A 12,379-nucleotide genomic window follows, 5' to 3' on the forward strand; every position below is an offset into this window, starting at 1 on the left:
GCCCGGACTCGCCGCCAGAAAGCAAAGTGGCCTATCGGATAGAGCTGCATAAGGCAATACTCCGGACTGACTGGAGTACCGTCCAGTTGGAGAGGGGCACCTGCATGCAGAATAAATTGCTCATACTGGGGAAGGACTTCTACTTCTTGGGCGATGGAATGACCAGATACGATGTCTTCCGTCGCACGCCGAAAGGGAAATTTGTGTAGCATTGAGCAACATGGTGATTTGAGCGACGTCCACGGGTGCATGTTGGGCTGGGCGGCGATGACATCGGGGTTGCGGGGCTGGTGGAAGGGGGCTTCCCTTCACATATCCTGCACTTCAACCTACTTAGATCGACGCCGACGGGCGCTTCATATCTAAACCCCTTACCATTGCACTCGACAGAACATCCCCGATTGTCCATAATGAAGCCCCCATATCCCTCGCTCACACCGACCTGGCACAACGACGTCTATCCAGCCATCGAATACAGCAACCCTAATGTCAGCCATGAGGGGCACACTATTATTATCACTGGTGCCGTGAGTACAGTTTGTCTCGCTTGCAGTCTCGTATTCTCAGAAACTATCCTAGGGAGGAGGAATTGGGCGCGAGACTGCCATTGGCTACGCCACCGCGAGAGCGAAGCACCTCGTCCTCGTCGGCCTCACCAAGTCCAAGCTTGAGGAGACGGCAGCTCAAGCCTCCAAAGCCAATCCGTATGCCAAAATATCGATTTTCGATGCGGACGTGACAGACGAGGCAGCTATGGCAAAGGTTGCGGGTGAAGTCGGCACTTGGGATGCCGTGGTGTTCTGTGCAGGCTGGATGCCCACACCTTCGCCCGTCGCAAAGTCCGATATCAGCGACTTTTGGAAGTCATATGAGGTAAGGCCACCCTTCAGCTCTGAATTTGTCTAATGCAAGCTACTAGGTCAACGTGAAAGCCATTGCCGTCATGGTCAAGGCGTTCCTCCCCACCGCAAGCCCGACATACGCCGCATTCTTGGCCATGATCAGTGCCGGGAGCGTCTTTCCGGCACAAATGCTGGTCGGATATGCGGGCTATCAGGTGGCCAAAGTGGCAGCTGCCAAAATGATCGAGATACTGGCAGAGGAGAATCCCAATGTCTTCTTCGCTGCTGTTCATCCAGGAATGGTCGAGACTGACGGATTCCGCAAGTCTGGTTATACGACAGACATGCTTGCCATGGACGACGGTAGGTCAAAGAGCAGCTCATAGTGTGAGCCTAGCACTGACAGAGGCACCACAGTCAAGCTCCCAGCCGGCTTCAGCTTGTGGGCGTCGTTGCCTGAAGCAAAGTTCCTCACGGGCAGATTCATTTGGGCAAACTGGGACATCGAGGAGCTCAAGGGCATGCGGGAGGAAATCGTGTCGGGCACTAAGCTCCTGTTTGGTTACAATAGCTGGCCGTTTCCCAACATGTAATTGGCTATGACGCCGTCAGCACGTAGTGTAACATGAAAGCAGCAGGAACCTGGGACGCTACTGCAGGTGAATTAGGGTAGCTAGGAATGCAATACGAGATCGATCAATCCACCACGCTCAATAAGCCCTCTTCATGCATGCATCTGTGAAACTTTCTGCAAGGCCAACCTATTTTGCCTATTTCGCTATACCGTGCCTCGTGGCCCACGCCGCGCACCACGTCCTTAACCGTGCCGCACGCACCCAGGATGGGCTTCATCTCCCAATCTTCCCGCCACTATTGCGCCCATATGTACGCCACCTACCCGTGATCGAGTTTGAGATACATATCGCTCCCGTGGTGCTAGCCTCGCCTTGCATATCGCGTGCCGCCTGGCGACCGGCGCTCTCTCCAGCTGGTCCATTGAGCCCATCACCTAGTCCCTCACGTTTCGGCAGAGGCTCTCACCTCCGTCTGTCTATATAACACGGGCCCCCGTCAGCTGCAAACATGGCCGCTCCCTCCGTTGGCGTTGCAAATCTCTCAACATCCTTACCCTCGCTCGATCCGTTCAATATGGGCTTCGCGTGGTCCCAGGCTACCACAGCCAATTTCTCGAGCTGTCGCTGTTTCCCGGGCGACTCTTGCTGGCCTGCACCCTCAGTATGGAACGACTTCAATGCTACTGTTGGAGGAAAGCTCATCGCGACGGTCCCTCTAGCTACTCCGTGCCATAGCATGACGTTCAACCAAGCCGAATGTGATGCGATCCGAGCAAAATGGACGGTCCCTACGACTCACACAGAGACATCCTCTTCCATCATGGCGCCATGGTTTGCAAACCAAAGCTGTGAAGCTTTCCTTCCGCCGACATCTCAGTGCGTCATCGGCGCCTACGTGCAGTACGCCGTTGATGCACATGAGGCTTCCAACTACCAGGCCACGATCAATTTTGCGAAGAAGCACAACATCCGCCTGGTAATCAGAAACACGGGACACGACTGGCTCGGGAAGTCGACTGGGGCCGGTGCAATCGCCATCTGGACGCATCATATGAAGGATACCGAGGTGCTGGACTATGAGTCGGACGGTTACAGTGGGAAAGCACTGAAGGTCGGGGCAGGCGTCCAGTTCATGGATGCGTTCAAAGCAGCTCACGACGCGGGTCTAGTCACAGTTGGCGGAACTTGTCCGACCGTCGGGATGGCGGGAGGATACACCCAGGGTGGTGGCCATGGATTGTCGGTATCGAAGTTTGGTCTTGGGGCAGACCAAGCTCTAGAATGGGAAGTCGTCACGGCAGATGGTGAGATTCTGACAGCCTCTCCGGATGAGAACGCGGATCTCTACTGGGCACTTTCCGGGGGCGGTGGAGGAACATATGCTGCAGTACTGTCGCTCACGGTTAAGGCGCATCCGGATGGCCTGACAGCTGGGGCAAACCTTACTTTCTCTGCCGCGGGCATATCTCAAGATAAGTTCTTCGACGGCATCGAAGCGTACATTTCCGGGCTTCCCAAGGTTCTCGATGCCGGTGCGACGAGCACATGGTTAAACAACAACGACACATTCATATTGAGCCCAGCTGTGGGAGTCGGCATGAGCAAGAAGAAATTGGACGCGCTGCATCAACCTGTCCTTGACAAGTTGAAGAAGCTAGGAATCAACTACAGTAAGTCATGGTAAGCATTCTGTAGTTTGCACTTCACTAACCTTTTCGTGCAGCCTACTACTCTGCTGATTTCCCTTCCTTCCTCGCTATGTACAAGGCCATGAACCCCGAGACTGCTACGGCAACGTTCCAAATCGGAAGTCGACTTATTCCTCGTACTGTGATTACAACCAAGACGCATGCTTTTAGGAAGGCTCTGCAGAATATCGCGGGGTACGGGACATGGATCTCAGGAGTCTCCTTCAACGTGTCCAAGACTCCGCACGTGCCTAATGCCGCTTTCCATGCCTGGCGTGAATCTCTTGTCAGCCTTGTTGTTGGAACGTAAGCGACCCTTCCCCCTCAAATTGACATCCTAGTTGACGTCTTGTGTCAGCTTCTACGATTACCAATCCCGAGAAAAAAATATCGTCAACCAGAAGCTTATGACAAATACCATCGTGCCGCACCTCTCCTCCTTGATTCCTGGAGGTGGATACGCTTATCTGAACGAGGGCGATCCTTGGGAGCCAAAGTGGCAGCAGGTATTCTACGGCGAGAACTACGGCCGTCTTTCGTTTATTAAGAGGAAGTACGACCCCGATGACCTTTTCTACACATGGACGGGTGTCGGGAGTGAACGCTGGAAGCAGGCGGCCGACCTCAGGTTGTGCAAAGCACACTAGATTAATTTGGCGGGGAAATTTCTGACATAACAATCATCCGGAGGGTACCTGGGTAATACCTTACATATAGTACTAATACGCTTGCATTATCTCTGCTCTGGCTCCTTCTCTTGACGCCTCAGAATCTTACAACCTTTGAGTTCCAGCTTCCCACATCGCAACCATCTTCGTCAACAGCAATGACTTACACGGTCATTGCTCTGATCTACCGGAAGCCCGGCCTCACACCTGCCCAATTCCGGACCCATTACGACACAGTGCACGTTCCGCTCCTGAAATCCCTCGTCGGAGACACGTTTCCCATCACGCACACTCGCAACTACGTAACACGTACTCGTACTCGGAGCGATGACATGGCTCCAACGTCAATTTCAAGCGATTCCAACAATGAGCTTTGGCTACCTACGCTTTACAGAGGCCAACCCTCAGATTTCCCCTATGATTCTATGACAGTCATGGTTTGGGAGGACAAAACGGCTTTTGAGAGGTTTTGTGAGGTGTTCTATCACGAAGAGGTTCAGGAAAAGATGCAAGACGATGAAGAGAAGTTTATTGATCGTCGGTTTAGGATGGTGTGCGCCCTTGAGGAACCAATCGTTACTAGAAGGGAGTGAGGGGCAGGCAGGTAGACCGGAGAGTCAGCAAGGAACCCCGGGACAATACCATTCCGATTGAGGGGGAATTCTGCACAAAGCGGCGTGTGCGATGCTGGCTTCATTTCCATGCACGACGTCAGATTAGTATGGGTGTGCTGACATCTATTATGTGCAAAAATCGGGAAATGTCTTGGCGTTCCTCGGATCTTTTTTTCCCTCACCAAAATTGCATAGCCAATAGGCTTGTTTGTCCTAGTATCTCCACCTGCTGCGGATCAACTCCTTAAACAGAGCTTTGCTGTCTTTATTACTAATTTTAGAAGGTCTCCTAAGCTTTATAGTAGGTGGCTTATAGACACTGCTATAAGCCTTAAGATTGTTCTCCACATTATAAACTATGTAGAGAGAACAACTCTTATAATTAGCAATTGTAGTTCTAGACTATCTAAGCAGGAGAAACTAACAGATGTTTATACAAACGCAATTATTAAGCCCTTAGTGTAAGGCCGAGATGGTGCTTACGTGCGACGAGTACATATACTATTCTGTACGCAACAATTAACTGTTAGTTAATTATTCGCACCTTTTTAGTTGTATTGGCGCAATGGTACAGAGCTCCGTCCTTACACTTAGGTGCGTAGTTTAAGATATTAGGGTGATTAGGACTAGCTAGGAAGGATGGAGACGCTATAAGCGCGATACATTGCAAACAAACGCGTTGTTACTCCTAAAAAAGTTAGTATAGGCGCTTCTCTATACAAACTAAAGGCTTTAACTTACCTAGAGCTAATCTAATTGCTATTTGTTAATATATTAGGAATTTTATTAAGACCCTAATCTCCTCTACAATTTTAGTAGGGGAAAAAAAGATCTGAGGAACGCTAAGAAATTTCCCGATTTTTGCATATAATAGATGCAGACGGGCTAAAATAGGGTGCGGACCGCGCCGCAATTGACTAATACAGTCAACTCTCCATGGCGCGATACAAACGGGGAGCTAGGATTATATCGTTATATCGAAATATCGTTATAGCAAAATAGTTACGTAAGCCAACTATCTAGGGTGCTCTGGACAGCCTCTATACTAGAGGCCCATCTGAATAGAAGCTCGATTTAGTGGTAGCTAATAAAGTTCAACTCAGCATTTGCCTGCTTCTCTTAGGTTGTGTTGAGCAGTTGTCGATTTTCGACATCCTTGTTGCCGGAGCCCCGAACACCCCGATGCCGCTTTGACGGCGTTGTACGATTAACACAATACTGCGCAGCAATCCGAGTATGATTAGGTTTTCTCCAGTCACAAGCGATTGTGACTAAGCAGAAGCAGCCTCAATATCCCCCATATTGATCGAGTTATACGGTGTTGAAGTTTCGATCAAATGTGGCGGAGGTGTGAAACAGTGCGATGGCTGATTAATCACGGTTTTGCGGTAGCGCTTGCAGGCATGACGTGCCAAGATTGACGCGGCCCGGGCCGCAGCGAACTTAAGCTTCAGCATTTTGAGCTTAGTCTGGCGGTGCGCATGCCCGATAAGGCGATTACCAATTTAGAAACATCTAAAATCAAGCAGAGAGCGGCGGAAGAACATATAGCACCGCTGTCCATGCACACCACAGCTGCCACGTCCTCCGATCCGTCCATTCCCCGCTAACACGCACACATCTCCAGGCAACGCACATCCCTACAGCTGCGGGGACCCACGCAACCCATGCCGGTGAACGCCAAAACAGCGGGCAGACACTAGACCACAAAACGACGGGAACGGCAATGGTCCAGCCTGCGGCTCGGCGACCGAGCACAATCGGGGCCGAGCGCCTCCCCCTTGCTGCGTCGCCCTTGATATCTTTCAGGTCCTGCACATGCATGGTAGTAAAAATTACGAGGCTGATAATCGCTGTCCAGTAATATCCCATTGGTGAGACTGTAGGTGCATATGCTGGGTAGTACGATGGACGCACTATCAGACCGGCAAAGGCCCCACTAACCGCAGCGGACGTGGTAGCGGCCACTTTAAGGGAGCCCAGATTATACACCCCGAAAGCGCAACCGATGATGAGATTCCGGATGAGCCAGTTGTCGTCGCCGCCCCCTAGATCGTTGTAGAGCCACGTCAGTATCGCCAGGAGGCAGCTCTCCGTCCCGACACTGAGCACGAAGTGATTGTAGGTGAGAACGACCGGGATCGCGGCCATTAGTAGATGCCGCATTTGGATGCTGGTTAGCCGCCCGCTTGGAATGGGCCGCCAAGGCTTGTTGTGGGCGTCCTCCTCGCCGCTCTGCCGTTGATTGGCAAGATCGAAGATAAGCAGGTTCGTCCAATTAAAGATGACAGTCTGTAGCACAACGAAACAGAGCCTCCAGGAAAAACCGAGCGACACAAGTGCCGCGGAGTCGGTGGCTTTGACCATGGAGCTGGTGAAGGCACTCGAAACGCCGAAGACAGTGTTCGGCACCACAAACGTCGGAGTGTCGTCCAGGGTGATGAGGTATAAGTTGTAGAGATGTGTCCGAGCTTGCGATGCCTGGCTGAACAGAATGGTAAGGATATTTGGAATACGAGCCGCTGGTCTCTTCTTGCTCGAAATGCCGTGGTTGGGGTCGGCGACCGCACAATGTCTGAACGAAGAAGAGGGCATGTCGACGCCTTCACCTTTCCGACGCGTGTGGTTTCGACGAAGCTTACCGGTTGTAGATCGAAGGGTAAGGAAGGATTATTTCACAGATCACAGTTGAGCTCTCGCAAGATATGCACTTTAAATCTACACTCGCACAGAATGTTACCTAGGATACCTAACCTCTTTAGCTTCTCCCGAGTGGGCGATGAATGCGCACTATCGTCGAAAGCCAAACGGGGCCCGAGCGCGCTGCAGAGTGCAAATTGAGCATTGCCGTGCGAACGGTTACATGGGTGTCTAACAAGAAGGCAACAAGGCTGAAGGTGGCTGCAGGGAATCTCTGCCCTTGGAGCACAGCAGGTCAAGTGGGTAAGCTTGCAGATGACGACGGTAAGTTTAGTAAAACTGCCCCTTACCACGAAGTTCTCGGCGTTGGAATGCAGATAAAGTGACAACTTCATGCCCTAGAACATATTCAATCTATCTAATGTAACATCGTATTGTTTTAGCATTTGCGCACAAGCATGCCCCTGAGAGACTCGAAGATTGAGGGAATCGTAAGCACATCAAGCTTGGATTCCCGGCCCCGCATATCTATAACAACCATCTGCATACTAACGAGGGTGGCTTGCTATTCTAGAACACCAAATTTCCGTACTTCATGTCAACTCATCTAAAAACGCATTGTTAGGTCCCGAACGGGGCGGCATGTAAGCTAGATTAGTTGATCAATAGAATGCAGGTTAACACTAGGTAATTGGACACATAGAAGAATAGGGTAACGGCGTTTTCTCGCTACGAAAAGAGGTTTTCTAAACCCTGAAGAAGCGCTGAACGCATTACATGTACTGCTTGCATACCCTACAAAAGAAAGGATAGCTAGAGGTGGGAAGAAAGACAACTCAACTCGCAGCCCCAGAAACCGTTGTTGCCGCACCCAGACACACAGGTTTCAAACTGGAGGATCAGCAATCACTTTTGGCCCTCCACCTAGCGCAGCCCTCCTCTTCGGGTTGACAGGAGCCGACTTTGCGAACGCAGGTAAGACTACTTCCTCATGCCGAGAGCTCGTTCGTCCACAGCCTTGCCCGGCACCACTCCCATTGCCGGATCCTCCACTCGTCCTTTGAGACCCTGTGCTAATTTCATCGCCAGCCAGAAGAAGTCATTGGTAGAGCAGAAAGTAAGCTCATAGGACTCGCGGCACGTAAAATCGTCCCAGCGCCTATAAGTTGCCACAAAAGTCATCTTGCATCCACGCATCATCGCTTGAGGCTCTTCTGATTTTCTTTCCGCAAAATGCTCAGTTCGCGTGGAAGATATTTGGTAATATGGATCTCTGTCTTTACAGCTCTTGTTTTCGTCAGCCTTACCCTTCGGGTTCTGGCGCTGAGAAGGCAGAAGCGAGCATTGAGAGCGGACGACTATTTGGTAGTCTTTGCTACCATTAACATGCTGGCTTTGGAGGGTTGCACTTTCTGGGGTACGTAGATTCCGACATTACGGATAGAGCACGGTTGACCTTGCATCGCAGCTATTCACAACGGCCTTGGATACCATGCGACGGAGTTGACATTGAGAGAGCTATCGATCCAGTTCAAGGTACGATACCACCCATTCCAGTCGGTTAGAACTCCGTCATGTCGAGAGGATCCTTCGGTCCTATGCTTGCTGCATATGCACTAACCAAGCCACACCTTCATAGTTAGAGTTTGCGGGCAATGTCACATGGACACTATCCACGGTCGGCTGCAAACTAGCAGTCTTGAAACTCTACCTGGTCATATTTCAGGGCCCCAAGTTCAAGAGGGTGATTTGGGTTGTGATGGCAGGCTGTGTCGTTTACGCCATTGTCTTAATTCCCATCTTCATCGCAGCCTGCAATCCAGTGAGGGCGAGCTGGGATCCCCTCCTCCACGAGGAGAAATGCTGGCCATGGATGTACCACTCGCTTGCCGCGCTCTCGCTCAACGTGCTGCTCGACGTTACCATTGTTGCGATGCCGCTACCGGTGGTATGGAAAATTAAAATGCCAATGCGAAAGAAGGTTGGCGTAAGCGCCATGTTCAGTCTCGGTCTCTCGTACGCTATCTGCCCCAGTTACACATAAGGAAAGGCTTCCGCTAACGCGCTCGTATAGAATCGTTGCTATCATGCTCTGGCGCCTCGGCACAACTGTGCAAGCTCTCCACAAACCCGCAGACTTTTCTTACGACCTCTACATCGTAGCACTCCAATCTCTCCTCGAGCTATGGCTAGGCCTCATAGCCACCAACTTCCCAACCATCGCGCCACTATTCCCCCTTCTATTGCCACCTCGCGTGAAGGAATACTTCTTATCCAGCGGGTCCTCGAAGATGAAGGGGGCTCCTGCTCGCGGCCCAATCAGGACCTTTGGAAGCAGTGGGCGGAATCCTCACCGGAAGGACTTCAGTCGGCTCTCGAATGATGATGTAACTGAGCTAGTTAACTTGGATTATGGAAAAGAGGGGATTTCTAGAAGGAGGGATATGGAGGTTTCGGTGGAGACGATTTCGAAGACGGATTTACCGAAGACTTCGGCGCAGCGGGTAGTGTAGATAAAGTGGTAGTGTATTCTAGTACTGCTAGCAGTCTAACTATCATTTCCAGTTAAAATCAAAACCAAAGGTTATTACCTGCCTATATTGTAGGTATAACAGAGGTAAGAGCTTGGAATAATATTATAAAACTCTTATTAAACTCTTCTAAGCAAATAGTTAAAGGTATTTAATTCTATTACATTTTCTTTATTACTTAGTAATTATATAGGTATTAAGAGTTTAACATATATTTTATAGTGTATATCTTAATATTTCTATTTCTATTCTACGTTATTTATTTTATATACGATAGCAAATTTAAACACTAATAGTAGCTAAAGTATTTTACTAGTAAAGTTAGTATTAAATAGCTATAAGCTCTTATTAAGTAAACTTTAAAGTATTAATTATAGATTTAGTTAAAAGTAGAATTAGTAAAAAAAAAAAAAAAATCTATAACATACTTCACAGGTGTACCGGCTACTCTGCTAAGACTCTTCTAAATCTACAATCTATTCTAACCTATATTAGCACTATTTAGTCCTACAAGGTATAATATTATATTATATGCTATTCTAGTACTACCTCTACTCTATTTTTACATGTGTGTTGTAACGGCGCAGGCAAGACAATGGGTCCGAATGCGGTGGGAATCCACTCAGAGGCATATGGGAGTGCGTGGGGACTCTGAACCTGGGAATGCCATTGACACCTATAGGCCTTGTACAAAAGGATATCAGAAAACTACTGAGCTAGCTATGGGGGCGAGGTGCGACTAAATACATGAGGGAATAGGGGTAACAGCAGGGGTCGGGGCCAGGTCGAGTCAGGGTCGAGCCAGGGTCGGAGCCGATACGGGGACCCTTCGGATGGGTTCCGGGCGACCCGAGATGGAACGAGAATCGTTACATGTGTAAGATATATTCTACTTTATAGCACTATTTAGAGTGCCTTATAAGCTTATGCTTTATCTTAGTGTGCACTTTTTTCTTTCTTTTTTCTATTTTTACACGCTTTAAACTCTTTTAAAAATGTTAAGTGTAGGCTATTTTTAACTATAAAAGTAATTTTATACTATATCTACTTTTTTATGTAATTTATAACATGTAGTAGCTTTATTTACTGCTTTAAGCTTAGTAATGCCCTTTTATGCTAATATAAGTTTATATATAACTATTACTACACTTTTAAGACCTTTTTAAAAGCCTTTACTATTAAACTTAGTAAGCTATCTACATGCTTTTAAATTTTTTATTAAACTAGTGTTAATTTTAACTTAAATTTTAAAGTATTACCTAGAGTTTATAATTACTAAGGCTTTTTATTAGTAAAAAGTAGTAATAAAGTGTGTAACTAAACTTTAAACCCTATTATAACTTATTTTAAGTTAAATAAGACTAATTTAGCGCTTTAAAACTTCTCTTAGATATTACTAAAAGTAATTATAGTAGTAAAAGTGTGTTTAAAGCATAGCAAAAACTTAAGCTTTATAATATAAGTAATTTAGTTATATGTAAAAAATTTAGCTTAGCACTTATATACTTTCTTTAAAGACATAAAACAACCTACACTAAGTAGCTATAAAACGTAAAATAAGTAAAAAAGTATATAAAAAGTAATAATTTTTTTATAGTATTATTAGAACTTAAAAGTGTTATAGCTTTTACAGCTATTAATAACAAGTAGCTAGTACTCTCTAATAGTACACTTTTTTATATAGGTGTTAAAGTGCTCTAGCTACTAAAAACTAAGCTTATTTATTATCTAGCTATTTTTAAAGACTGTAATAACCTAGTCCTAGAGTATAGAATTCTTCTTGTACTAAAGTAGAGGGGTTGTAGCAGCCCTTAAAAATAATAAAAAGTAGAATAGCTTACTTTGTAGTGTTGATGCTCTAAATAACTATTATTTACTTTTACTTACTTTATTAGACTAACTTTAGCTATTTATATTACTTTAAAGCTATATTAACTACTTTAAAGCTATTTAACTACTTTAGTTAATATCTAACTTATTATAAAGCTTATTTTATTAAAGTTATTTATATTTTTATTTTAAATACTATACTTAGCTTTTATATTAGCTAGTAGCTAGAACTAGTTTTAGATAACCTTAAAGTCTTTATAAAACCTCTTTTATAATTATACTTATAATTAAATTTAACTTTAAGCTTTAGTTAGTGTTTAATAATATACTAGGATAGTTTATACTAACATAGCTTAGATTACACTTAGTGTGTAAAGAATTAGCTATATTAGTAATAGTTATAAGCGAAAAAAGAAATCTTTACATAGCTAAGTTAAGTATATACTAAATAATTACTTTTTTAGTTTTACTTACCTTTTTTAATTTAGGCGTGTAATCTGCTTATAAAGGCTGTCTAGCGTGTTAATTGCTTAGTGTTGTATAAAAGATGTTGTAAAAGGCTGCAGCGTGTTATAGAGTAATTATTATGTCTTATTTAACAGCCTAAAGCGTAAGCTATTCTCTAGCCTCTTTTAAAGATTCTAATTAGTATTGTTGTTAAGGCATTATAATGTTAGAATAGTTTTAGTAGGGTCTTAGCAGAGTAGCTAGCATACCTGTGTAGCTAGCACACCTGTGAGGTATGTTAAGTTATTAGAAAATAGTTTAAACTTAACGTATATATAATTATATATTATTTACTAATTAGTTATAACTATAATAGTAATAACTTACTTAACGTACCCTATAGACAAGTTGCTTATATACCTAAGTTACTTACTTTTGCTAAAACTATACTATACTACTTGTTCTACACTAATGCATTTCTAATAACACTACTTAGATGTGTTAATAGAATATTAGATATAGCTTACACTTTAGGCTCTTAAAT

At 45.9% G+C, this 12,379-nt stretch overlaps 5 protein-coding genes across 5 annotated transcripts; 4 read left to right on the forward strand and 1 right to left on the reverse strand.

Annotated features, from left to right (window-relative positions):
* Nucleotides 1–407: 407 nt before the first annotated feature.
* On the forward strand, nucleotides 408–1,435 carry BDR25DRAFT_373375 (short chain dehydrogenase; the record flags this gene model as incomplete). The annotated part of the gene is made up of 4 exons (XM_033697278.1): nucleotides 408–527; nucleotides 580–873; nucleotides 920–1,205; nucleotides 1,260–1,435. Coding segments are annotated over 4 exons (876 nt in total), but the record flags the coding sequence as incomplete, so codon positions are not given.
* A 556-nt stretch (nucleotides 1,436–1,991) lies between these two features.
* On the forward strand, nucleotides 1,992–3,752 carry BDR25DRAFT_231813 (FAD binding domain protein; the record flags this gene model as incomplete). The annotated part of the gene is made up of 3 exons (XM_033685394.1): nucleotides 1,992–3,087; nucleotides 3,141–3,411; nucleotides 3,464–3,752. The coding sequence occupies 3 exons, from the start codon at nucleotides 1,992–1,994 to the stop codon at nucleotides 3,750–3,752; spliced, it is 1,656 nt and encodes a 551-aa protein (XP_033545158.1).
* Nucleotides 3,753–3,931: 179 nt separating this feature from the next.
* Nucleotides 3,932–4,366, forward strand: BDR25DRAFT_231806 (uncharacterized protein; the record flags this gene model as incomplete). The annotated part of the gene is made up of 1 exon (XM_033685393.1): nucleotides 3,932–4,366. The coding sequence occupies one exon, from the start codon at nucleotides 3,932–3,934 to the stop codon at nucleotides 4,364–4,366; it is 435 nt and encodes a 144-aa protein (XP_033545159.1).
* A 1,542-nt stretch (nucleotides 4,367–5,908) lies between these two features.
* BDR25DRAFT_231977 (uncharacterized protein) lies at nucleotides 5,909–6,982 on the reverse strand (the record flags this gene model as incomplete). Its single annotated transcript, XM_033685399.1, has 2 exons — nucleotides 5,909–6,267; nucleotides 6,313–6,982. The coding sequence occupies 2 exons, from the start codon at nucleotides 6,980–6,982 to the stop codon at nucleotides 5,909–5,911; spliced, it is 1,029 nt and encodes a 342-aa protein (XP_033545160.1).
* Nucleotides 6,983–8,272: 1,290 nt separating this feature from the next.
* On the forward strand, nucleotides 8,273–9,279 carry BDR25DRAFT_202666 (uncharacterized protein; the record flags this gene model as incomplete). The annotated part of the gene is made up of 4 exons (XM_033684405.1): nucleotides 8,273–8,444; nucleotides 8,496–8,563; nucleotides 8,667–9,043; nucleotides 9,102–9,279. Coding segments are annotated over 4 exons (795 nt in total), but the record flags the coding sequence as incomplete, so codon positions are not given.
* Between the last annotated feature and the right edge of the window lie 3,100 nt (nucleotides 9,280–12,379).

This window comes from Lindgomyces ingoldianus (genome assembly GCF_010093535.1).
Source record: "Lindgomyces ingoldianus strain ATCC 200398 unplaced genomic scaffold BDR25scaffold_25, whole genome shotgun sequence".
Classification (NCBI taxonomy): Eukaryota; Fungi; Ascomycota; class Dothideomycetes; order Pleosporales; family Lindgomycetaceae; genus Lindgomyces; species Lindgomyces ingoldianus.